General features: G+C 37.5%; 3 protein-coding genes across 3 annotated transcripts; all 3 read right to left on the bottom strand.

Moving 5' to 3' along the window:
* Positions 1-3,359: 3,359 nt before the first annotated feature.
* On the bottom strand, positions 3,360-8,397 carry LOC137129183 (extracellular calcium-sensing receptor-like). The gene is made up of 8 exons (XM_067508114.1): positions 8,324-8,397; positions 7,837-8,131; positions 7,451-7,740; positions 6,931-7,226; positions 5,379-5,584; positions 4,970-5,191; positions 4,754-4,877; positions 3,360-4,264 (listed from the first exon to the last, which is right to left on the bottom strand). The coding sequence occupies exons 1-8, from the start codon at positions 8,380-8,382 to the stop codon at positions 3,360-3,362; spliced, it is 2,397 nt and encodes a 798-aa protein (XP_067364215.1). The 5' UTR covers positions 8,383-8,397.
* A 4,076-nt stretch (positions 8,398-12,473) lies between these two features.
* Positions 12,474-16,541, bottom strand: LOC137128939 (extracellular calcium-sensing receptor-like). The gene is made up of 8 exons (XM_067507648.1): positions 16,468-16,541; positions 15,803-16,097; positions 15,425-15,714; positions 14,866-15,164; positions 14,103-14,308; positions 13,770-13,991; positions 13,559-13,682; positions 12,474-13,480 (listed from the first exon to the last, which is right to left on the bottom strand). The coding sequence occupies exons 1-8, from the start codon at positions 16,524-16,526 to the stop codon at positions 12,576-12,578; spliced, it is 2,400 nt and encodes a 799-aa protein (XP_067363749.1). The 5' UTR covers positions 16,527-16,541; the 3' UTR covers positions 12,474-12,575.
* A 1,928-nt stretch (positions 16,542-18,469) lies between these two features.
* On the bottom strand, positions 18,470-23,447 carry LOC137129433 (extracellular calcium-sensing receptor-like). Its single transcript, XM_067508571.1, has 8 exons — positions 23,236-23,447; positions 22,623-22,917; positions 22,199-22,488; positions 21,673-21,968; positions 20,257-20,462; positions 19,664-19,885; positions 19,462-19,585; positions 18,470-19,383 (listed from the first exon to the last, which is right to left on the bottom strand). Exons 1-8 carry the CDS (start codon positions 23,340-23,342, stop codon positions 18,470-18,472), a joined length of 2,454 nt encoding a protein of 817 aa, XP_067364672.1. The 5' UTR covers positions 23,343-23,447.

The raw sequence follows: 23,447 nt of genomic DNA, 5'->3' as shown, positions 1-23,447 counted from the left end.
GAAAACTCCACCAATGATGTAGTCACCATCCTCTGAGAATGCAGGCAGACGAGCAGTACCCTGCAGTTTACATATGACAGATGAATCCACAGTACCTACTTCAGTACAAACACTAGTCTGTGTGGATGCAGCCCTTTGTTTCAAATTCTCACATGAACCATTTGAAACAACAGCTGAGTTAATTTCAAACAAAAACAGAGTTAGACTAATAATGAGAGCTAGCATCTCCATCCCTCAAATGTATGTTCTCATGCATGAATGTCTTTTCACTGGTTTATATAACATAAAAAAAAAACGCATCCCCTCTTACTGTACGTCAGCTAATCTAAATTAATCTGATCAGCTAATCAGAGAGAGGCAGCCTTTACCCCATGATCTGTGTTTGTCTTCATTTGGGCTACACGTAATGCATGACTTCCACCAACTATCCCATTTTCTCCTCTTGTAAGTTTACTAAAGGAAACACCAGATACTGCATCTTAATCTTAACTTTTCTTAATCATAAATCTGAATAAGGTATTTCAATAACAGGGCTACTGTTGAAAATGACAAGTTTTCCAAATGTTATATTTATATCACAATGTTCAGGCTTATTTCTATGTACCACAAGAGATGTAGTGCATATATTGAATTATACTAACTTTATGTGTAACAAATTCTGTTTAGTTTGTCAACAAGTTAAATAATCAATAAAGTATATTAACATAATAATTAGGAAATGTATTAAAAGACATGTGTCTTTAGGTCCATATTAATACATAACAAAAAATATAACATGAGCAAACAAGCATATATATAAGCTTTTGAATTTAATATGTTTCCAATAATTTCTTCCACAAAAAAGATGAACAATCAGCTTTATCTGAGGATGGTAGCACTCTACTACCACATTTTCTCTTTCCTATTTCGATCAATTTCCACAAATGTTGTGATGAAGCAATGCTTTTTTTCCACAATAAAGACCAAATATTTTACTTTGGCCAATAGTGAGGGTCTTTATATGTTTAAATTTAAATTTATAAATATTTATAGTCCAACTTAATGTCGGTTGCATGCCAGGCTTTATGACATGTCTTGTTATTTACAACATGAAACCTTAACTAGAAAAACCATTTCCAAAAAGAAAATGCAGTGAGTGCTTTAGTACTCAAAGGATTTTCAGCCAAAGCTGAAAAAAACTTAACTGTTTTTGCTGAAAGAGCTGAAATGTTTGCTTTTACTGAAAGTCATATTAAAGATTAACTATTTAAAAAATAGCTGAAAGTTTATGTTTTTATGAAAAAAGTAGAAAATAAGCAAAATTGAAGGTTAACTGTTTTGCCTCAAGTAAATTTAAATCTAAATAGAAGCATAAAAATCCTGAAAACTGTAGAAATGTACTAGCTGAGTGCAAAGTTTAAGTCAAACTCCTGAAGTAGAATTTATAGACTACTATGAACAGTTTCAGTTCATCATGTTAAAGTTGAAATCTAGTGTGAAGAAAGTTGAACCTTCTCTCTCTCAGACCTGGTATGACAGATTGAAGAATACCAAATCCAATGGCTCCATCACAGACAGACATGCTGAACTTCAGCATGTCTGGGTGAGTTACCCAGCTTTCACTCCCTATCCCTTGACGAAGTGGAAAAAGCTCACGGGACAGCTACTCCAGAAGTAGCCTCATGTTTCCAGAGGCCACAAATGCTACAACAACCATAGCTGTTGACCTGGAGAAAGATAATATCTTAAATGTTAAATGTTACATCAAATCAATATAAACACAGCTAGAGTTGAAATAGGTATTAAAATTGTAACTAACATGAAAAGCACTTTATCTTTTAGGTGTGTTGAATTTAGAGTGCTGGCTACACTGGCCATTTGTTAAAAAATATGAATGGGATACAATTGCTAAAAGGAAAGCTGAAATGCCAGGTTGCCATTAATGATATAAAACAGTCAATTAGTGATATTATGTTTGACTAAATCTCTGTGGTTCGACAGTATGTGCCAAGGGAATTTCAAAGTTCAAGCAGTTATGTAGAAAACTGCGAATCACATCAGCCACTCTCTTTATTCTGCTACGTGGGTGGGTACGATAGAAAGATTTAGAGATTCAACACAGATGTCCTTGCTTTTTCGTCTAGGATCTTGCAGCTTTTTTTGTCCTTTTACGTACAAATTGTTAAAACGTTATTTAAAAGTTCCTTGTTGCTGCTGTTTGTTTTAATAAAAGAACAGGGAACATTCCCATTAAGTCCTTAAGTGTATTGTCTAGAGTTTACTCAGTCTTCAGAAAAGTGAAAAGCCTATATGTGAACTGTCCCATCTTCAAACTACAGGTTTGAGGTGTGTATAGATATATATTTCTCACTCTCGCAATATATTCTTATTTTGTTGGACCACCTTCAGCTTCATTCTCACACATTCCCCAGAGCATTGTTTTGATGAGCTTATGCGATGTCACACCATTTATTTCCGCCCAGGGGTGAATTCCTTTTTCACCAATATCTCGTATGGATAAGAGTCAGACCACTGTGTAAAGTCTTCTCCAGCACATATCAAAGATTGTCGATGTGGTTCTCTCCCTCTGTTGCGGCTTTTAAAGCAGGGTGAGGGGAACTGATTTGATTGGCAGTTAATAAAACCCGCGCTGGCTCCATCTACTCATAATACATTACTCCCACTAATTTCTACAGTCTCTCTTCCTTACTGTACCTTCTATATGCTAGCAATGATCATCTGAAAGAATGAAATCACCTTCACCTGTGGTTTAGAGTTGGGCTTGGTTCTGTGCCTGAGTCAGAAAAATTAAGCCCTGAGGGTTGGTAAATAAGGCCTATGTTTTCCAATCTGCTGTTTAACTCAAACACCTCTGAAACTTAAGGAAATGACAAGCAATTTTTTTTAAATGCTGTGCCTCAACTGGGTAATCCTGCCATATCCACCCATGCCAAATGAAACAATAGTGATGATTTTGTTCTTTTTTTTTGCCATAGACTTGTTGCTATGCTGTTTACATGGTCAACTCTTCCTGACCTGTTATAAGTTTGGTTACATTAACAATTTCTCTGTCAGTGAAATCAATACAACTTAAGAGATTCTCACAATTGTCTGAGGAAGACTCTAGAATGAAGAAATGTTTTGTTACTTTATTAATGTACAGTCAGTAGGTATTTCATCTACATCTTATCACACTCAATAAAATGTCATATGTGGTTTGTATAAGTGACTTGTCTTAGTTAATAACTGACAGTATAGTACAGTACAATACAGTTGATAGACAAAACAGCTGTAACTAATATTAACAAAATGTTGATTGTGTTCAATGTGCAGAACGCGAACTATGTTGTATCTTGCCATCCCAATTATTTAGAATGATCCTAGTATTGATTTTTGTTCATTACATGTCTCTTGGTGTTTCTCTCTGGTTTAAACAATATAATAAAACACTTTGGTGCAAATATACACAGTATTAGTCCAAAACTAGAGGCCAGAATAGCAAAGATCTCTACAGCTACAGTGAATTTCCCAGGAGAGCTGACATAAGCTGGGATAAAGGTGATCCAGACTGCACAGAATATCAACATGCTGAAGGTGATAAACTTGGCTTCATTAAAATTATCAGGCAGTTTTCGGGCTAGAACAGCTAACACAAAGCAAAACACAGCCAGTAGACCTATGTACCCAAGCACAGCCCAGAATCCAAGAGCTGAACCTAATGCACACTCCAGGATGATTATATCTTTGTATGTGGTGAGGTTTTTCATTGGAAAAGGAGGACTAACAACCAACCAAATTGTACATATTAGAACTTGGATGAATGTAAAAGACACTACAGTCATTCTTTGCTGTAGAGGACCAAACCATTTCATGATGTTACTACCTGGAAGTGTAGCTTTGAAGGCCATTAACACAACTATAGTTTTCCCAAGAACACAAGAGATGCAGAGGACAAAGGTGATCCCAAATGCTGTGTGGCGCAGCATGCAGGACCACTCAGAGGGTGCTCCAATGAAAGTTAATGAACATAAGAAACACAGAGTCAAGGAGAAGAGCAGCAGGAAGCTCAGCTCAGAGTTGTTGGCCCTGACAATTGGAGACGTTCTGTGACGGAAGAAAACAGTTGCGGTTATAATGGAGAGACAGACACCGCAAACTGAGAATGCAGCCAGGATGATTCCTAGGACCTCATCAAAGGAAAGAAACTCTACAGGTTTTGGGAAACATGCATCTCTCTTTGTATTTGGCCAGAAGTCCTTAGGGCATGTGAAACAGCTAGTGGAATCTGAAAAAAATAACATAAAAGAATTGTTAGCAGTCACATATATTTGATGTGGTAGATCATCCATGCTGTTTGGGGTTGCAGGGGTGCTGGACCTAATCCCAGCTTTTATTAGGCAAGAGGCGGGGTACACAATTGACAGGATGCCAATTTTATCACAGGGCCATATACATCATAGAATCACGCAACCATTCACCCCTTTTTAAAGAAACCGGTTACTCTAATCTCATTATGTCTCTGGACTGTGAGAGGAAATCGAAGTACTGCACCTGGAGGAAACAAATTGCAAGAGAGAGCACAGCTGAGAGGTTGAAATTAAGTAAGGATCTCTTTGTCTCTCTGTGTAAATGGCTTGTTTACATAGTGTGTCATCCATGTTTGCATGTCTCTTTGTCTCTATGTCATGTTATATAGACATTACATTAGAACCTGCCACTTCAGCACAATGTTACAATTATGTAGATTTACTTGGTGAAAAAAAACAACTTTTACCTGTAGCATTGCTAATCTCTCCCTCAGGACATGTTATACAGTTGTAACAGCAGATTGGTTTTCCTTTCTGCAGCACCTTACGTGTTCCCGGTGGACAGCTGTGACTGCACACTGAAATGGGTACCTGCAATATAGAATACACAGAGAAAACCCACAGAGAAATGCAGTTTTGTCGTATAGTTGTTATGATAACAAATGTGAAATATTGTTCCTCACCTGTGTTCTGTCCTCCAACCAGGTGAGGTTCCTGTTGATATGGAACTCCTGGCCCAGTGGCAGTGATGCATCATAGTACCCTACTGTCACCAACTCAATGTTGCCACTTTTACTTCTCTGCCAGTTAACCAGCTCATATTTGGCCACAGGATCCCCGTTAGCATCAAATGACACATGATAACCATTTTGGGAAAAATTTAACCTTTTCAGCTGATTAAGAATCTATGTAGGATAATGACAATGTAAAATTAACACACACACACACACACACACAGACATATAAATATATATATCATTTGAAAATAGTACACCATCACTAAAAAGGTACCAAGTGATTATTTAATATGATAAAAGGTATGTAGTAGCTAAAGAAAGTCAATGGAGTGTTTATTTATTCATTACAACTGACCTGTTTGGACTCTATCCTGGAGAGTTTGTCACACTGAGTTGTAGAATTTGTCTCCTGACACACAGCATTATGAATGGCATAAGTTATTGCATATACAGCTTTGTACACCATGTTGGTGATGCGGAGCTGAGATGTGTCAGTGTACGGACTCTGGAGCTTTTGTATGTCTTCACTTCCATCACAAAAATGCTTAGCTGTGGCCACACCTAAACAAACAGATTCAGACATAGATGTTTTAGGTCCAACCAAGATTTAACATTATACTTTTGTATAATTTAAGTTTTTAATATTCAATTTTGTTTGTCGTGTAATGAAGGTTATGTGTCTGGATTTAAGTTGTAACAATTTATTGATTATTTTACATTCTAAAGCACCATTTTGCATTTACAGCCCCCTCCAGAAGTTTTGGAAGAGCAAGACATTTGGTTTGCTATAAACTAAAGACAATTAGTCTTTAGGAGATAGATATGAGACAAACTTCCAGAATTTTGTTTTATGGTGTTCACAACTAGATATGTAAAACAACATAAGTACTGTATCTTTTGTCATCTTAGATGATCTAAACGTATCTGTTCCAAAAGTAATAAAACAATTTAAAAGGAAATTCATGTAAGTAAAGCAGATGCCATACCACAAGATGCAAATCCCTTATCAGAGAGAATTGGGAGTTTGCAAGAAATTACAGAAATGAGGCACAAAGGTTCTGAAATAAATTAATAATATTCTTATAGACTGCCAAGAATAAACACTACTGATTTAATGGAAAGGCTAAAGTTGGGGGAAGATGGAATCCCTACATGTGGCTGCTGGATATATTCCTATTATTTTAATTGTGTCGGAATCAAAGGTAATAAATACATTTTGTAAAGTAAATTGTGCAGGTATTAGTAAGATAGTTGACACTTCCAAAACAAAAAAAAAAAAAAAAAAACATGACCTCAAATCTCTTGAAACACTTAGACAACACAACAATGTAAAGGTTGTGGACATAAATACCAAATAAAGAAATAAATAAAATAAGCCCGCTCTGGCGTCAAAGGATGGCTATAGCTTTTCAACATATAAGCAACTAAAACTGGATTTTAATCATCAACTGTGGGCTGCAACAAGTAACATAAAGCTAAGTTTGTTGCTACATATCTGAATGAATGGTTGCCCATGTCAAGTACTAGCTCTCTAATTGTATTTTAAACCTTTACTCTTCAGAAAATAATATAACAAGTAATGCAACATCATTTGTCACTGAATAATGAGTACAAATATTTTGAACAAGTAGCAAGAAATCTATTACATTTTTTACACAAAGCCCAAAACTGTTCTTAAATCACTACAGCCTAGTTTATACAAAATTTTCACGAAGGGAGCATCTATATATCAAATTAGATGATTCACAAGGACATACATCGTTTCACTGTTTCATGCCAACACAAATTAAATAATTAAACCTATGACATTTGCTTTAACATAGGAACCTCAACAAATAGTCAACAAAACAAAACAACACAACACAACTACAAACACCCAACTCTAAGTATCACTTATGTGGACTCACTTTTTCCCAGGCTGCAGTTGAATGCATCCTCCCAGAACTCAGTAAGTATTGGGGGGGCTGCCACTTTAGTGGGGGGGAGATCCAGCAGGAAGTCTCTCAGACCTGGGATCACAGATCGTGGAATACCAAATCCAATGGCTCCAGCACAAAAGCTGAACTTAAGTATGTCTGGGTCTGTTACCCAGGCCTCACTGCCTATCCACTGGCGAGGTGGGGAAGACACAAGAGACAGCTCCTCCAGAAGTAACCTCATGTCTCCAAAGGCTGCAAATGCCACAACAACCACAGCTGTTGACCTGGAGGGACATTATACTATAAAAACCCGGTAAACCTTGTAGTGTAAACTAATGCACAGTATAGATAAGCTGACTATATGTTCATATAACTTGCCAATTTGCCACTAATATAATAAATTGATCCTTTTTTAACAATGTCTTTAACAATCTGTTTTACACTTGTTTGAATGGAGATGCTTAGTGTCAGCACAAAAAAACACAAGCACAATGGGTGAATTAAAAACCTGCGGATTACATCAGCCACTCTCTGGATCCTGCTACGTGGGTGAAAACGATTCAAAGATTCTGAATATTCAACACAGATCCCTTCTTTGTATGCTGCTTTAAGGAAAGAAGCCATGCCATTATTTCCATAATCTGAATCTGACCGGACAGCACCTATCCAAGTCCAGCCAAACTGTTTCACCAGCTTGGCCAGTGCTTCCGCTTGGAACTGGTCACTGGGGATGGTTCTGAAGAAACTGGGGTACTGTTGCTTATTGGACAAGCAGGCACAAGTGGCAAAGTGACTCACCTAAGGGATAAAAAACATTGTGATTGGTTCATGGTCGGATAAACATAAATCTGAGCAAATGTTAAGCACCACTTGCCATAAATTTTAGATATTTACTTGAGGGATGTTAAAGGACCCAATGACAGGTGACATGCTGATGGATGGCGTGGATCCAGACTCACCAACAATTGCCATCACCATACCAGATTGTGAGCAATTGTTGCCAGAGTGAAACAACAGGTCCAGACCATTTATAAGCTGAAATGCTACTTTTACTGCCATGGGAACTGCAGCACATGAGTCATGGATCTGATAACCAAGTCTGATGCCTGGAAGCAGCTTTGAACTGTTGTTAATCTCTTCTATGGCAAAGATCATTGCACGTGAAAAGCGAAGTTCGCGGGAGTCAATTCTGCACACAAACACAGCGAGAGAACCATAGAACATAGCAATGCATAATAAGTGATGGGAGAAATGCATATCTCTGCCACAGACATCAACACACACACACACACACACACACACACACACACACACACACATACATATTCTGTTTAAAAAAATGTTTAAAGTAAAAACATATTAACTTCTCCTTTTTACTAACCTCCCTTTGCACGTTAGTGGTTCAGGCATGATGGTGTAGTTGTATTTCTCTGTTTGCATATTGTAGTGTATGGAGAAGACTCCCCCGATAATGAAGTCACCATCCAATGAGAATTCAGGTGGATAAACTGTACCCTGCAGTTTACATATGACAGATGAATCCTCACTTCTGACTTCTGCACAAGCACTAGTCTCTGTGAAACTAGCCCTTTGTTTTAGATCATCACAGGAAGCATTCAAAGCAAGAGCTGATTTCATGTCAAACAAACCCAGAGCTAATCTCACACAAATGAGCAGAGCTAAGATCTCCATCCCTCGAGTGTATGCATGTGAACATAGTTGTGTCTTCACTGGTTTTTATAATATTTAGGACAAAGGCTTACCTCCTCACTGTACGTCAGCTTACCCTATGGTACATCAGAGAGGCACTACCCAATCATTTTTTGCAGGCTAAATGCACTGCTACTACTTTTCTCCTCCTGAAACATACTAATGAAAACATCTCCGTAATCTTGGTTTAACCTGTTTTTGCTGAAGGTGAAAATACAGTGCAGCTGAATCTAATGGATGTTAATTTAAACCATGTCAAAGTTGTACAGTTTAAGAGTATGTTATGGCCTAATCTACATCAATGTTTTATAGTAATTTCTTCCTTCATGGTTCTTCTCATAAGCACATGAAATACAATCACACTACTGAAAAGATGCTCTGAAAACTGTGGAGGGGCAACCTAATTGTACTCATGAGTGTAATTGTCCTGGATGTTGTAAAATATTTAATACATTTACACTTCCTTTTTTTAGCATTACAGTTTCCGTTTTTTTAGAGGTATTGAGCAATGCTTCAGTTATAACAAAATAACATCCTGTTCCGATCCAATCCAAGTTTATTTATAAAGCAACACCGTTGGCCAAAGTGCTGTACACAAACATAACTAGAAATAAAACACACAAAGAATTATGACATTTAGGAGAAACTAACAAAAAAACAAGCCCAACATGAAGTGTGTTATACTAGTGTAAGCAAGTTGTGATAAAAGCATGGATTGAAATCTCAAATTGATGTCGAGAAAGAAAATGTTTTGCCTTGGCCAGTTGACCTAAATGAAAAAAGATGGACCTGACCACTGAAGTAATCTGTGCATCATGTTTGAGACCCCTGTTCAGTCCCAAACCCAGGTATGTTGCTATAGGTTTCAAATATTAACTTAAATAAACAAGGTCAACCTTAATTTTGGAGGCATCATAGGCCCAAACAACATGATCTCAGTCTTTTTATCATTGAAGCAAAAAATTAATTGACATCCATGACAGGTAATAATTTCTTCAATGCACGGAAAGAGTTGTGTTGTAGAATAAGCCTTTTCATTTTTTAATGGGAGATAAATTTTACTATCATCAGCATAAATTTTAATGGAATGAGATGCCATGTTTTTGAAGAATTAAATCAAGAGGAAGTAGATATATGGAAAAGAGATGAGGCCCAAGAACCTTGAGGTGTTCCACATGTAAGAGGTGCTGCGGAGGACTGTGCAGTTCCAACACGGACACAAAAATTTCTCTCTGTTAAGAAAGACCTAAACCAATCTAAGGCACCACCCTGGATGCCCACCCAGTTCTCCAAGCAAGACAGGAGCATCTGATGGTCCACTGTATCAAAGGTAGCCGTTAGGTCCAACAGTCCCAACACAACACAGTGCCCAGAGTCTGTGGCTAGAGGAACATCATTAAAAACCCTCAACAGTGCTGACTCAGGACTGTGTTGATTTTAAACCCGGACTGAACTACCTCAAGAATTTTGTGCTCATTTAAGAGTGATTTCAACTGGTGAATCTGTTCTCTCTAATCTGAGCTGACCACAGGAAACTTGACATGAGCCGATCAGATCCAGAAGCGACTGTAAGATGAACCAGTATCTCCAAGGAAAGTGGAAGGAGAACGTGCCAAACCGCCCTTCAGTCAGACAAGCTTGCCACTGCACTTTCCCCCGGGGTCTACGCCCTCTGTGTGAAGGTGGAACCTGGACACAGTACAGGTAAGCCGGTATACTATGGAGAGGTTGTGGGCAGAAAGTTCTCTGTCCATTCTGTCCAAACTGAGCCAAGTTTTCAATGGAGAGTCTGAGGTTTAAGAGTGTTTGAAAATCATACACCAATAGAGAATTGACTTTGACAGTGACAATTGATGAGAACACTATAAACACATTTAAAATAAACAGCTATCTTAATCCCAGCTGTGGGGATCCAACAAGTCTTACTCCATCTGCTTTTGTCCATACCTGCTGGGCAGATCCAAAAAGCTGTCTTCATTCTCCGGGTCAGCAACAATCGAAGAGAAGTGTGGTGAGCTGAGTTAGTTGGCTGCCTCAGTCCATTCACATTGCTACTTTCCCCTCACTGGATTAATTAGGGAGTAAAAATTCAGAACTTCTGCTAAAATTTGCAGTCTTTCACAAGTCCATGTTCAGATTATCTTGTCGACAACCTATAACATAAATCACTATATCTTTTAACTACACAACCTCAGTTTCCCCTTACATCTCACTTATTAGCCTATTAGCTTCCACTCACTGTTCTCCGTCCGTCTTTACTGTTTCCCTTTCTGCCTGTACCCCCGTCACAGCATCCCTTCCCCCAAAATAACAGTCTGCATGAACACATATTTTCTCATAGAGAGTTCCACTATGAAAGTACCAGCTCATTTTTTTGTATGAAATAAACAAAAACTCAGTTAATTGTTTTTAGCCATTTTTAGGATTTTAACTGATGAACTTGTCATTGTAAATGGGTGCATTGTGGTAAAATGTCCAGGCAAGACACAGGTGACACTTATAAACACAGATAAAGGAATAATGTGAAGTTACGCTAACAATATGGTTAGTTTGGTTGACTTTAGAAGCCGCAAACCTGTTAACCATTTCAATTAGCATTGTATTCACAATAGTCTCTGCCCCTTGGTCTGCCAGGCCATAATCTTCAACCCACATAGTAAATTATTTCATAGTTGTGAGGTGTCACGACCTAGCTCAACTGCCATGACAAAAAGGGGAATAAGCGAGGTGAAGGCCAAAAATAAGTAGTTTATTATAACAAAAATATGACAAATAAAACTAAACAAGCATAAAAAACCTTAGAATAATATTATTAGTCCTGACCTACAACTTAGTTTACCCAATAGCTGGTCCCACAGTCCTCCGGTGGCACGCAACAAAAAGAAAAAAGGACATGTTCCCATTAGACCGCTGGTCTTATTTTCGGTTCATGCACCTACCATGGTGTATACACAGATGCTTTCTGGTTGGGTGGCAGATGTTGTGGACCCACTGCTGCACATTTACCAACTTTACCTCTTGCGTTGCCCTTGTCACAGTATTGTTAGCCATATGCTCTTCGAAAACCACCTTCAACCTTTGAAAACTAAATGACACAACTCAAAGGGTTTATCCTGCTATTTAATGCATTTCTTGGACTTTGTTTTTGCAAATATTCACTCATTTTGAATTTGATGGCTTCCACACGGTTTAAGTTTATCAGCTTGAAGAATAATTATCATATCTTTGTTGTGTATTCAATTGAAGGTGGGTCAAAAAGGATTTGCAAGTCATTGTATTCTGTTTTTATTTATGTTTTACACAACGTCCTAACAAATTGTGGTTTGTAGGTTGCATGGTTACATTTTTAAAAGATACTTTAAACATTTTATTTAAGGTCATGTTAGCATGTTATCAATTTAATTTCTGTGCAAGGTAAAACCAACAGTTATTCATGAATTTCTGACATTTAAAGTCCATTAAAGATTGTTATACATAAGTTAGATATTAAACTTAGGATAAGAGTGTAGACTGAGTATTTCTTAATGTTTAATCTACAATGCGTTATACATAATGAAAGTGTAATAATAAAACTATTCTAATTCCTAAAAATCTTTGGTTTCCTTCGAAATTGTGACAATACAATGAATAGAAATTAAACCAACTTTCTATTGGATTACACTCTACAGTACACACTATGCTTGAACGTCCTCAGATGGTATTTAAAGTAAATTCACAAAGTATTTTGTTAATTGTTGATTCATAAACAACTACAATTCTGTTTTATCAGAATATTGAGACACATCATGTTTTTATAATTTTTAATTTATTTATTTACCTCACTTGACATTTTAAGCATATGTTTGAACAGTATCGTTAAAAGAGGCATTCAAAAACTGACCTTAAAATATGTAATGTGAATCCCTGAATCCAATGATTCTATTTTAGGATTGGAATTTGTTCATCAAATTTTTCTTGGTGTTCTTTTCTGGTTTAAATAATATAATAAAACACTTTGGAGCAAATATACAGAGTATTAGTCCAAAACTAGAGGCCAGAATGGCAAAGATCTCTACAGCCACAGTAAATTTCCCAGGAGAGCTGACATAAGCTGGGATAAAGGTGATCCAGACTGCACAGAATATCAACATGCTGAAGGTGATAAACTTGGCTTCATTAAAATTATCAGGCAGTTTTCGGGCTAGAACAGCTAACACAAAGCAAAACACAGCCAGTAGACCTATGTACCCAAGCACAGCCCAGAATCCAAGAGCTGAACCTAATGCACACTCCAGGATGATTATATCTTTGTATGTGGTGAGGTTTTTCATTGGAAAAGGAGGACTAACAACCAACCAAACTGTACATATTAGAACTTGGATGAATGTGAAAGACACTACGGTCATTCTTTGCTGTAGAGGACCAAACCATTTCATGATGTTACTACCTGGAAGTGTAGCTTTGAAGGCCATTAACACAACTATAGTTTTCCCAAGAACACAAGAGATGCAGAGGACAAAGGTGATCCCAAATGCTGTGTGGCGCAGCGTGCAGGACCACTCAGAGGGTGCTCCAATGAAAGTTAATGAACATAAGAAACACAGAGTCAAGGAGAAGAGCAGCAGGAAGCTCAGCTCAGAGTTGTTGGCCCTGACAATTGGGGAGGTTCTGTGACGGAAGAAAACAGTTCCTGTTATAATGGCCAGACAGGCACCAATGACTGAGAATGCAGCCAGGATGATTCCAAGGACCTCGGTGAAGGAAAGAAACTCTACGGGCTTTGGAAAACAAGTGTCTCTGTCTGCATTTGGCCAGAACTCCTTGGGACACGGGAAACAGTCAGTGGAATCTGAAAGAGTGAATAACAAAAAATGTTTAGCTGTTATATAACTAATGCAGTAGATTTATGTGAGAAAACACATTTTACCTGTAGTATTGCTGATCTCTCCTTCAGGACATGGTATACAGTCATAACAGCAGATGGGTTTTCCTTCCTGCAGCACTTTATGAGTTCCTGGAGGACAGCTGTCACTGCACACTGACACTGGTACCTGCCACACACAGTATATGCAGACAAGGTCATAGAGAACTCCACATTGACTATATAGCTTTTATGATGTTGAAACATTGCTCCTTACCTGTGTTCTCCCCTCCATCCAGGTGATGTTCTTGTTAATATGGAACTCCTGGCCCACTGGTAGTGATGCATCATAGTACCCTACTGTTACTATCTCAAGGCTGCCACTTCTACTTTTCTGCCAGTTGACCAGCTCATATTTGGCCACAGGATCCCCATTAGTATCAAATGACACATGATAACCATTTTGGAAAAAGTTAACTTTCTTCAATTGAGTGAGAACCTGAAAGGGCGAAGTTAAATGAGACCGTCAGAAAGAGAAGAGAAAGAAATTATGTATGTAATCATACATTGAGAGAAGCACCAAAGTGTTAATTTATTTGCTTCCATTGACCTGTTTGGACTCTATCCTGGAGAGTTTGTCACACTGACTTGTAGAATTTGTCTCCTGACACACAGCATTATGAATGGCATGAGCTATTGCATAAACAGCTTTGTACACCATGTTGGTGATGCGGAGCTCAGATGTGTCAGTGTATGGACTCTGGAGCTTTTGTATGTCTTCACTTCCATCACACAGTCTCTTGTCTGTGACAGCACCTAAAATATACAGAGACAGAAACACTTCTTTTCTAGTTCTTTGATACAGTTGTAAATTATACTCTATATCATAAATAAAATATTTTGTGTTACTCTTTTCTTGTATTTATTTAAAACACCAAATATACTTTGCAGAAACTGATGTAGTGATATTGTTCTTAATTATAACTAAAATATATTTTACATTTCAAAGCACAGTTTTGCATATACACCACTTGAGAAATATTAAGTAAATCACCAACTAACCTGACACGTGTTAAATGATCTAAAATCACTCACTGTAATAATCTAATTATAATAATCCTGATATACTATGGCTTCTGTACTAAGTACATGTTTTAATATTTATGTATCTTATGCTCAATCTTCTACGGAAAGCATCATATCACGTAAAAGTATTTTAAAATATTCTCCTTACTTCCACCTTATTTCTTTGTCCATTATCAGTAGAATCTACTAAATATCTAAGGACAGGCAGTCAACACAAAAACAATATTATGTGTACCCTACTGTGATTGTCGCGTATGTTAACCTAAATATCAGCACAATTTTCTCACTTTTTTCCAGCCTGCAGTTGAATGCATCCTCCCAGAACTCAGTAAGTATTGGGGAGGCTGCCACTTTCGTGGGAGGGAGATCCAGCAGGAAGTCTCTAAGACCTGGGATGACAGATCGTGGAATACCAAATCCAATGACTCCAGCACAGAATGTGAATTTCAGCATATCTGGGTGAGTTACCCAGCCCTCACTGCCTATCCACTGGCGAGGTGGAGGTGAAGGTTCATGAGACAGCTCCTCCATTAGTATTCTCATGTCTCCGTACGCTGCAAATGCCACAACAACCATAGCTTTTGACCTGAAGAGACATTTTAATGTAAATCATATCAGTTTTTACACAATTACATTTCATTTATATATTAAGATATAAATATAAGCCCTAGTTTAGTGTGGAGAATGAAAATCATTGGTAGAGTAATTCCATTCTTAAATAAAAGCAATAACAATTCTTTTAAATAACAATTCTACCACTTAAATAGTAAAATAGTCCTGAATCTTCTCTTTGATTTCTTCTCTTTACATAGTCTTTGACGCAGCATAGGAAACATGAGTACAAACCTGCGGATCACTTCAGCCACTCTCTGGATCCTGCTACGTGGGTTAGTACGGTAGAAGGATTCAGAGTATTCAACACAGATTCCTTCTTTGTACGCTGCTTTGAGGAAAGATGCCATGCCATTATTTCCATAGTCTGAATCTGAGAGGACAGCACCTATCCAAGTCCAGCCAAATTGCTTCACCAGCTTGGCCAGTGCAATAGCCTGGAACTGGTCACTGGGGATGGTTCTGAAGAAACTGGGGTACTGCTGCTTATTGGACAAGCAGGCACAAGTGGCAAAGTGACTCACCTAAAGACAAATAACACTGTGATTATTGCATGGCACAGTAAAAGTAAGTTTAAGTACATTTTAAAAACCAAAAATTTTAAATATTTACTTGAGGGATGTTAAAGGATCCAATGATGCGTGACATGCTGATGGATGGCGTGGACCCCGACTCACCAACAACAGCCATCACTATTCCAGATTGCGAGCAGTTGTCACTGGAGTAAAACACATGGTCCAGATCATTTGTAAGCTGGAATGCTACTTTCACTGCCATGGGAACTGAGGCGCATGAATCATGGATCTGATAACCGAGTCTGATGCCTGGAAGCAGCTTTGTACTGTTGTTAATCTCATCTATGGCAAAAATCATTGCACGTGACAAGTGCACTTCACGTGGTTCAATTCTGTACACAGACATGTTAAAAGTATAAAACACAATAAAGGAGAACTGCAATACATGGTATTGAACATAACAGCCGCATCTGTCAGCCAACAGTAATTGAGAAAACTGCTAAACCTCAACTACATTAGTTAGTTAAACAACACCAATAAAATTTTATTTTCTTACAATCAAAAGATCACATTTCTTTTTTGTATTTACTTTAGTGTGTTATACTATATGAAATAAATGCTAATTTGGGTTTTAATTAATAGAAGTGATTATTTTATGCCAAAGTATACAAATATGTTGCAACAAATATCACAATAATCATACATTTCTGTTCCTACGCAGTCCAACAGTGTTTTCATGCCGTACTTATCCTTCTTACTAACCTCCCTGTGCACTTTAGGGGCTCAGGCATGGTGGTGTAGTTATGTTTCACCATTTCCATGTTGTAGTGTATGGAGAAAACGCCACCAATGATGTAGTCACCATCCTCTGAGAATGCGGGTAAACGAGTAGTACCCTGCAGTTTACACACAACAGATGAATTCTTAGTAATGACTTCAGCACAAGTACTAGTCTGTGTGGATGCAGCCCTTTGTTTGAGATCATTGCATGAACAATTCAAAATAAGAGCCGAGTTCATCTTAAACAAATATAGAGCTAATCTTAGGCCTATAAAGAGAGCTGAGAACTCCATCTCTAAAGTCGAAGCATGTGTACCTACGTGTGTTTTCACTGATTTATATAACTTCAGCTTTCCCCCTCACTCTTTGTTAGCTTTACCTTACATCAGAGAGGAGGAGCCCTTATGCAGGTATCTTTGTTTATTTTCAATCTTCTAGTACTTTGTGCTGTATAACCTCCAATAACCAGTCTTTCCTTCCCATAAAGTCAGTAACTTTTGTTTTGTTCACTGAATTTGTAAAGCAAATTTAGATGAAATGTAGATGGATGCCAAAGAAAAGTCATGGAGTTTGAAATTATGGCCTTGTCTAATCAAAACCAGTGGTTTGTTATAGTTTAATTCAGAAGTAATCTGCTAATAAACATGTGAAATACAATTATACTTGCAAGTAGAAGTATTGGGGACCTGCTTTTTAACTGTAAAATACTTTTAGTTTCAGGCTATTTTTCCATAAATAATGTTCAACCATTTTTAGATATACTTTTACAACCTGGTCTTAGTGGCAACAGGCTAAGCAAATTAACCCCGACAAGTTCACTATCACTATGATTTTGATATACTGGGTCTGTGCTGCACTTCTGTATCTACTGATTTAAGACTTAGGGTTTAGACATAAGGTGTACACACAAACTGTCTTTTTCGGAGTGAAGGAAGTGAATGAGTGGTTCTGTTTTCAGCAGTTCTTTGAATATTGGGAATGAGGCTTCATCACCTTGGTTTTCTCCTTTATTTTTTTTGAACACTGAATCACTGTCAATATAGATTGAAATTGTATAATAAAAAAAAAAGTCAAATAACCAAAGTCAAAACAGATCTCTAAAAGTAATGTCAATTAAAGGATGCCTTCACTGATTACGATGCCTTCACTTGTTTCTTAAATGAATGTAAATTAATGCCATTAAAGTTCCCACTCATTTTCCTACTTTAAAATGTCTGTCTATTTCTAGCTGAAATACGCCTCTAGATGACATCATTTGGAAGAATCTTTAGTTCAGACTATGTCATCTTGTTGCTCACACTAGAGAGTTTATAATCACGGTCAACTTGATTTTTCAGAGCTCCCCCAAATGACATCATCTGATCTCTTAGTAATGAAAAATTCCTCCGGGTGATGTCATCTGGAGTATTTTAGCTAGAAGCAGAGAAATATTTTAATATAGGGCATTCAGAGGGACGTTTGAAAGCATTGATGTACATTTACAACCTAAACTAAAGCCAAAGACAGCAAGTTGAAAATTGGTAAACTTGCCCTTTGTCATAGTTGCCCAATGACAGAGCAACAGATACTAGACAGAAGATATATTTCTAAATACTTAATGAACCTCCTACACAATTCAAAAAAGTCTAAAAAGAAGCTTGACATGTTCTCAGCTATGAATTATGAACAAAAGAATTATGAATTTAATCAAAATATAACCAATTGAACTATATATATTGAATTATATCAAAGTGCCTCAATTCGCTTCAAACTTATTTAGCTAATAAAGATCATCAAATCCGAGACAGAACTAATAGTTTTTGTAGGAATTAAGGCTTTATTTAGTTTTACATTTTGGCATGTGATTGAAATTATTGTAATATTAAAAACATTTTAAAAGGACATTCACACAATCACATTACATATTAACTATAAAGAAATGTCATTTATGTTATATGTACACAACAAGAGCTGTATTTATCCCCCTTAACCATTTCCAAAGATCCTAGTTTTTACTTTTGCCCATTAAATGTTTCTTTGTGTTCATTTCTGGTTTAAATAATATGATAAAACACTTTGGAGCAAATATACACAGTATTGGTCCAAAACTAGAGGCCTCTAGTTTCAGAATGGCAAATATCTCCACAGCTACAGTAAATTTCCCAGGAGAGCTGACATAAGCTGGGATAAAGGTGATCCAGACTGCACAGAATATCAACATGCTGAAGGTGATAAACTTGGCTTCATTAAAATTATCAGGCAGTTTTCGGGCTAGAACAGCTAACACAAAGCAAAACACAGCCAGTAGACCTATGTACCCAAGCACAGCCCAGAATCCAAGAGCTGAACCTAATGCACACTCCAGGATGATTCTATCTTTGTATGTGGTGAGGTTTTTCATTGGAAAAGGAGGACTAACAACCAACCAAACTGTACATATTAGAACTTGGATGAGTGTGAAAGACACTACAGTCAGTCTTTGCTGTAGAGGACCAAACCATTTCATGATGTTACTACCTGGAAGTGTAGCTTTGAAGGCCATTAACACAACTATAGTTTTCCCAAGAACACAAGAGATGCAGAGGACAAAGGTGATCCCAAATGCTGTGTGGCGCAGCATGCAGGACCACTCAGAGGGTGCTCCAATGAAAGTTAATGAACATAAGAAACACAGAGTCAAGGAGAAGAGCAGCAGGAAGCTCAGCTCAGAGTTGTTGGCCCTGACTATTGGGGAGGTTCTGTGATGGAAGAAAACAGCCGTTATTATAACTGCCAGACAGGCACCACAAACAGAGAATAAAGCCAGGATGATTCCTAGGACCTCACTGAAGGAAAGGAACTCTACAGGCTTCGGGAAACAAGTGTCTCTGTCTGCATTTGGCCAGAACTCTTTGGGGCAAAGGAAACAGTCAGTGGAATCTGAAAGAATCAATCAAAAAGAAAATGTAGCCATCATGTATTTAATGTGATATATTTACATGAGAAAACATATTTTACCTGTAGTATTGCTGATCTCTCCTTCAGCACATGGTATACAGTCATAACAGCAGATGGGTTTTCCTTTCTGCAGCACTTTATGAGTTCCTGGAGGACAGCTGTCACTGCACACTGACACTGGTACCTGCCATAAACAGTATATAAACACAAACTCAGTTATCAACTCAGATATCATTTTTTTGGAAAAAGATTCCTTCTTTACCTGTGTCCTCTCTTCCATCCAGGTCATGTCCTTATAGATATGGAATTCCTGTCCATCCGGCAGTGATGCATCATAGTATCCTACTGTCACAAACTCAAGGCTGCCACTTTTACCTTTCTGCCAGTTAACCAGCTCATATGTGGCCACAGGATCCCCATTAGCATCAAATGACACATGATAACCATTTTGGGAGAAATTTACTTTCTTCAGCTGAGTGAGAACCTGTGTTATAGTCAGGGTCAGAAATAAAGCATGTAGACTCACTGGCCACTTTATTAGGTACACTTGTACAATCCAATGTGATTCTCATATTGCAGTTTTTGACACTCTATCCAATATTGACAACATAGTGGGTGGTAGAGTCTAAAAATATATATATATATATATATATATATATATATATATATATATATATAATTTAGAGTGAGCGAAATGTTTATACATAGATATCTATCTATATACAGTATCTATCTATATCTATACAGATATAGATCTATATATCCTATAATATAGATATATTAATATAGAATTATATATAATGTTTTTAAACCTATTAAGTAGCTGTATTTGTGTTGTTATTCATTACAACTGACCTGTTTGGACTCTATCCTGGAGAGTTTGTCACACTGAGTTGTAGAATTTGTCTCCTGACACACAGCATTATGAATGGCATGAGCTACAGCATAAACAGCTTTGTACACCATGTTGGTAATTCGGAGCTGAGATGTGTCAGTGTACGGACTCTGTAGTTTTTTAATGTCTTCACTTCCATCACACAATCTCTTGTCTGTGACAGCACCTATAAATATGATTTAAAAAATAAAAGGCTTTTTAAAGGCCATGACTCACTAAAAAACTCAAAGAACTAGCAGCAAGGAAGAACAACTGCTGTGTTGTCTCACTTTGCTGACTGGACAAGTAACACACCAGAAAAAGCGAAGCTGCCAGGTAGCATTTAGGGGCTCTGCCTACATGAGAAGAAGAGAACAAAACAAACCAGCCTTAGCTTATAATTTTCCCACTGCACTTCTTTGAATTGATAATATGAATTAGTTACAAATTCAAATTAGAAATTGTAGTGGTTTAGTTATATCTATGGTCTCTTCTGTTACACTAATTGTCTGAGTTGAGCCAATCAGTGTGGTCTTTCTGAATGAGGGGACCAACGCAATTTAAGATGCTGAAAAGGTTAAGATGTAGTAAATTCAACTTTGTGCAAATTATCCTATTTAATTTTTAAATTCTGTTTTTGTTCTACATTTAAGTATATTTTTAAGCAATGTTTTGCATATACCTCCTATTAGATCAAGAATTTTAGTAGGATTTTTTTATTTAAATTGCCAATTCAACTTGTTTTTTTGGGTTTAAAATAAAATGTAAAACAATTAAATAAAGATCTGGGATAACTATCAGTTCAGCATTATTAGCATTACTTTGAATATATTAAGATAAAGTAGTAAATGTCTGAGTACTGTCTATATGCTCTGTGTGTGTTTCATATTTCTATGATTCTTAAAATGTTCTCTACAACAGCATCTTTATATCAAGTGAGATTAATTACAAAGCTATTCATAATTTCCATCATACATCAAAATCAACTAATTAAAATAAAACACTAGTGTTTGGTCTTATAGTTTTTGAAAACTTTTTAACACAAAGAGCTCCACAACACAATCACAAGGGCCCAACAACGAAACTAGATAAATTACGTATGTAGTCGCCAAAGAGGATCATTTGTCCGCATGTTGATTTGGCACACAGGAAAAGCATCCGGTGTAAAGACTGACGCAATTCTCCCCAAATTCTACCAGACTGCACAACTGGGGATGAGGATGGGCTGATGGGGGTTCAGTGCCTTGCCCAGAGACATTCGCTGGGGAAAAGCGGGGCGCAAATCTCCGACCCTATATGGTCGGTAGGCAGCCACACTACCAACTGAGCCACTGCCCACTACAAGACAGCATCTTAATTTCAAGTAAATTATTTAATACTCAATACAAAAGTCTCACTTTTTCCCAGGCTGCAGTTGAATGCGTCCTCCCAGAACTCGGTAAGTATTTGCGAGGCTACCACTTCAGTGGGAGACAGATCCAGCAGGAAGTCTCTCAGACCTGGGATCACAGACCGTGGAATACCAAATCCAATGGCTCCAACACATAATGTGAACCTTAACATGTCTGGGTCAGTCACCCAGCCCTCACTGCCTATCCACTGGCGAGGTGGAGAAGGTTCACGTGACAACTCCTCCATTAGTAACGTCATTTCTCCAAATGAAGCAAATGCCACAACAACCATAGCTGTTGACCTGGACAGTATTGATATAGACAAAGATAGATATATATCTCACAAAACACTCATTATGATGGTTTTGAATTTAAATTACTAGTATACTGAATATATTTACTGCATATGACATCAACAAAAATAATGGTGTCAGAATGGCAAATCTGACACCAAATAAAATTGTTTGACAATGGTTTTGTGTAAAGGAGAATAGTTTAAAGGATAGGAAACAAGAATAGGTGATGTAAAAACCTGCGGATCACATCAGCCACTCTCTGGATCCTGCTACGTGGGTGGGTACGGTAGAATGATTCAGAGTATTCAACACAGATTCCCTCTTTGTATGCTGCTTTAAGGAAAGATGCCATGCCATTATTTCCATAGTCTGAATCTGAACGAACTGCACCTATCCAAGTCCAGCCAAACTGTTTCACCAGCTTTGCCAGTGCAATAGCTTGGAACTGGTCACTGGGGATGGTTCTGAAGAAATTGGGATACTGCTGCTTATTGGACAAACAGGCACAAGTGGCAAAGTGACTCACCTAAAGAAAAAAAGAAAAAAATACACTCTATAAATCTTTAACAATCTTTGTCACAACCCAAAAATCTGCTCATGCACAATTTTACCACGGTTCACTAAAAACAAAACAAAAATAAATTATTTGAATATATTTACTTGAGGGATGGTAAAGGACCCAGTAATACGTGACATGCTGATAGATGACGTGGACCCAGAATCACCAACAACAGCCATCACCATACCAGATTGGGAGCAATTGTCACCAGTATAAAACACATGGTCCAGGCCATTTGTAAGCTGGAATGCTACTTTCACTGCCATGGGAACTGCAGAACATGAGTCATGGATCTGATAACCGAGTCTGATGCCTGGAAGCAGCTTTGAACTGTTGTTAATCTCCTCTATGGCAAAAATCATTGCTCGTGAGAAGCGGAGTTCACGGGAGTGAATTCTGTACAAAGACACTTGTACATATTTAAATGTGCATATCATCAGGAAAGTTAAGAAGTTCAATATAAATATGCAGTAAACAATAACTATTTTTATCCTCTCTGCAAAAAGCTGCACTGCTACTGAAATCGGACCACTAAAATGTATCTTTTAATTTAGTAAGTTAACACAAAAGTGCTTGTTTCAAATATTAATTTCACAAAAGGGATAAACTAATATTTTATGAACATTAATTGTCGCACAGAATCATTGCAACAAGTGTATAACATCAGGTTAATTTGAGTCAAACATTTGTCACCACAAACTCTTTCATACTGACCTTCCTGTGCACCTCAGTGGCTCAGGCATTGTGGTGTAGTTATGCTCTAGTGCCTGCGTGTTGTAGTGTATGAAGAAAGCACCACCGATTATGTAGTCACCATCCATTTGGAATGCAGGTAGATGAGCTGTACCTTGTAGTTTACATATGACAGATGAATCCTCAGTAGTAACTTTACCAGCAGCCCTGGCCTCTGTGCAGAGAGCCCTTTG

This window comes from Channa argus, chromosome 6, assembly GCF_033026475.1.
Source record: "Channa argus isolate prfri chromosome 6, Channa argus male v1.0, whole genome shotgun sequence".
Classification (NCBI taxonomy): Eukaryota; Metazoa; Chordata; class Actinopteri; order Anabantiformes; family Channidae; genus Channa; species Channa argus.
The sequence above is the reverse complement of the archived record's forward strand: the minus strand, read 5'-3'. Positions and strand labels throughout refer to the sequence as shown.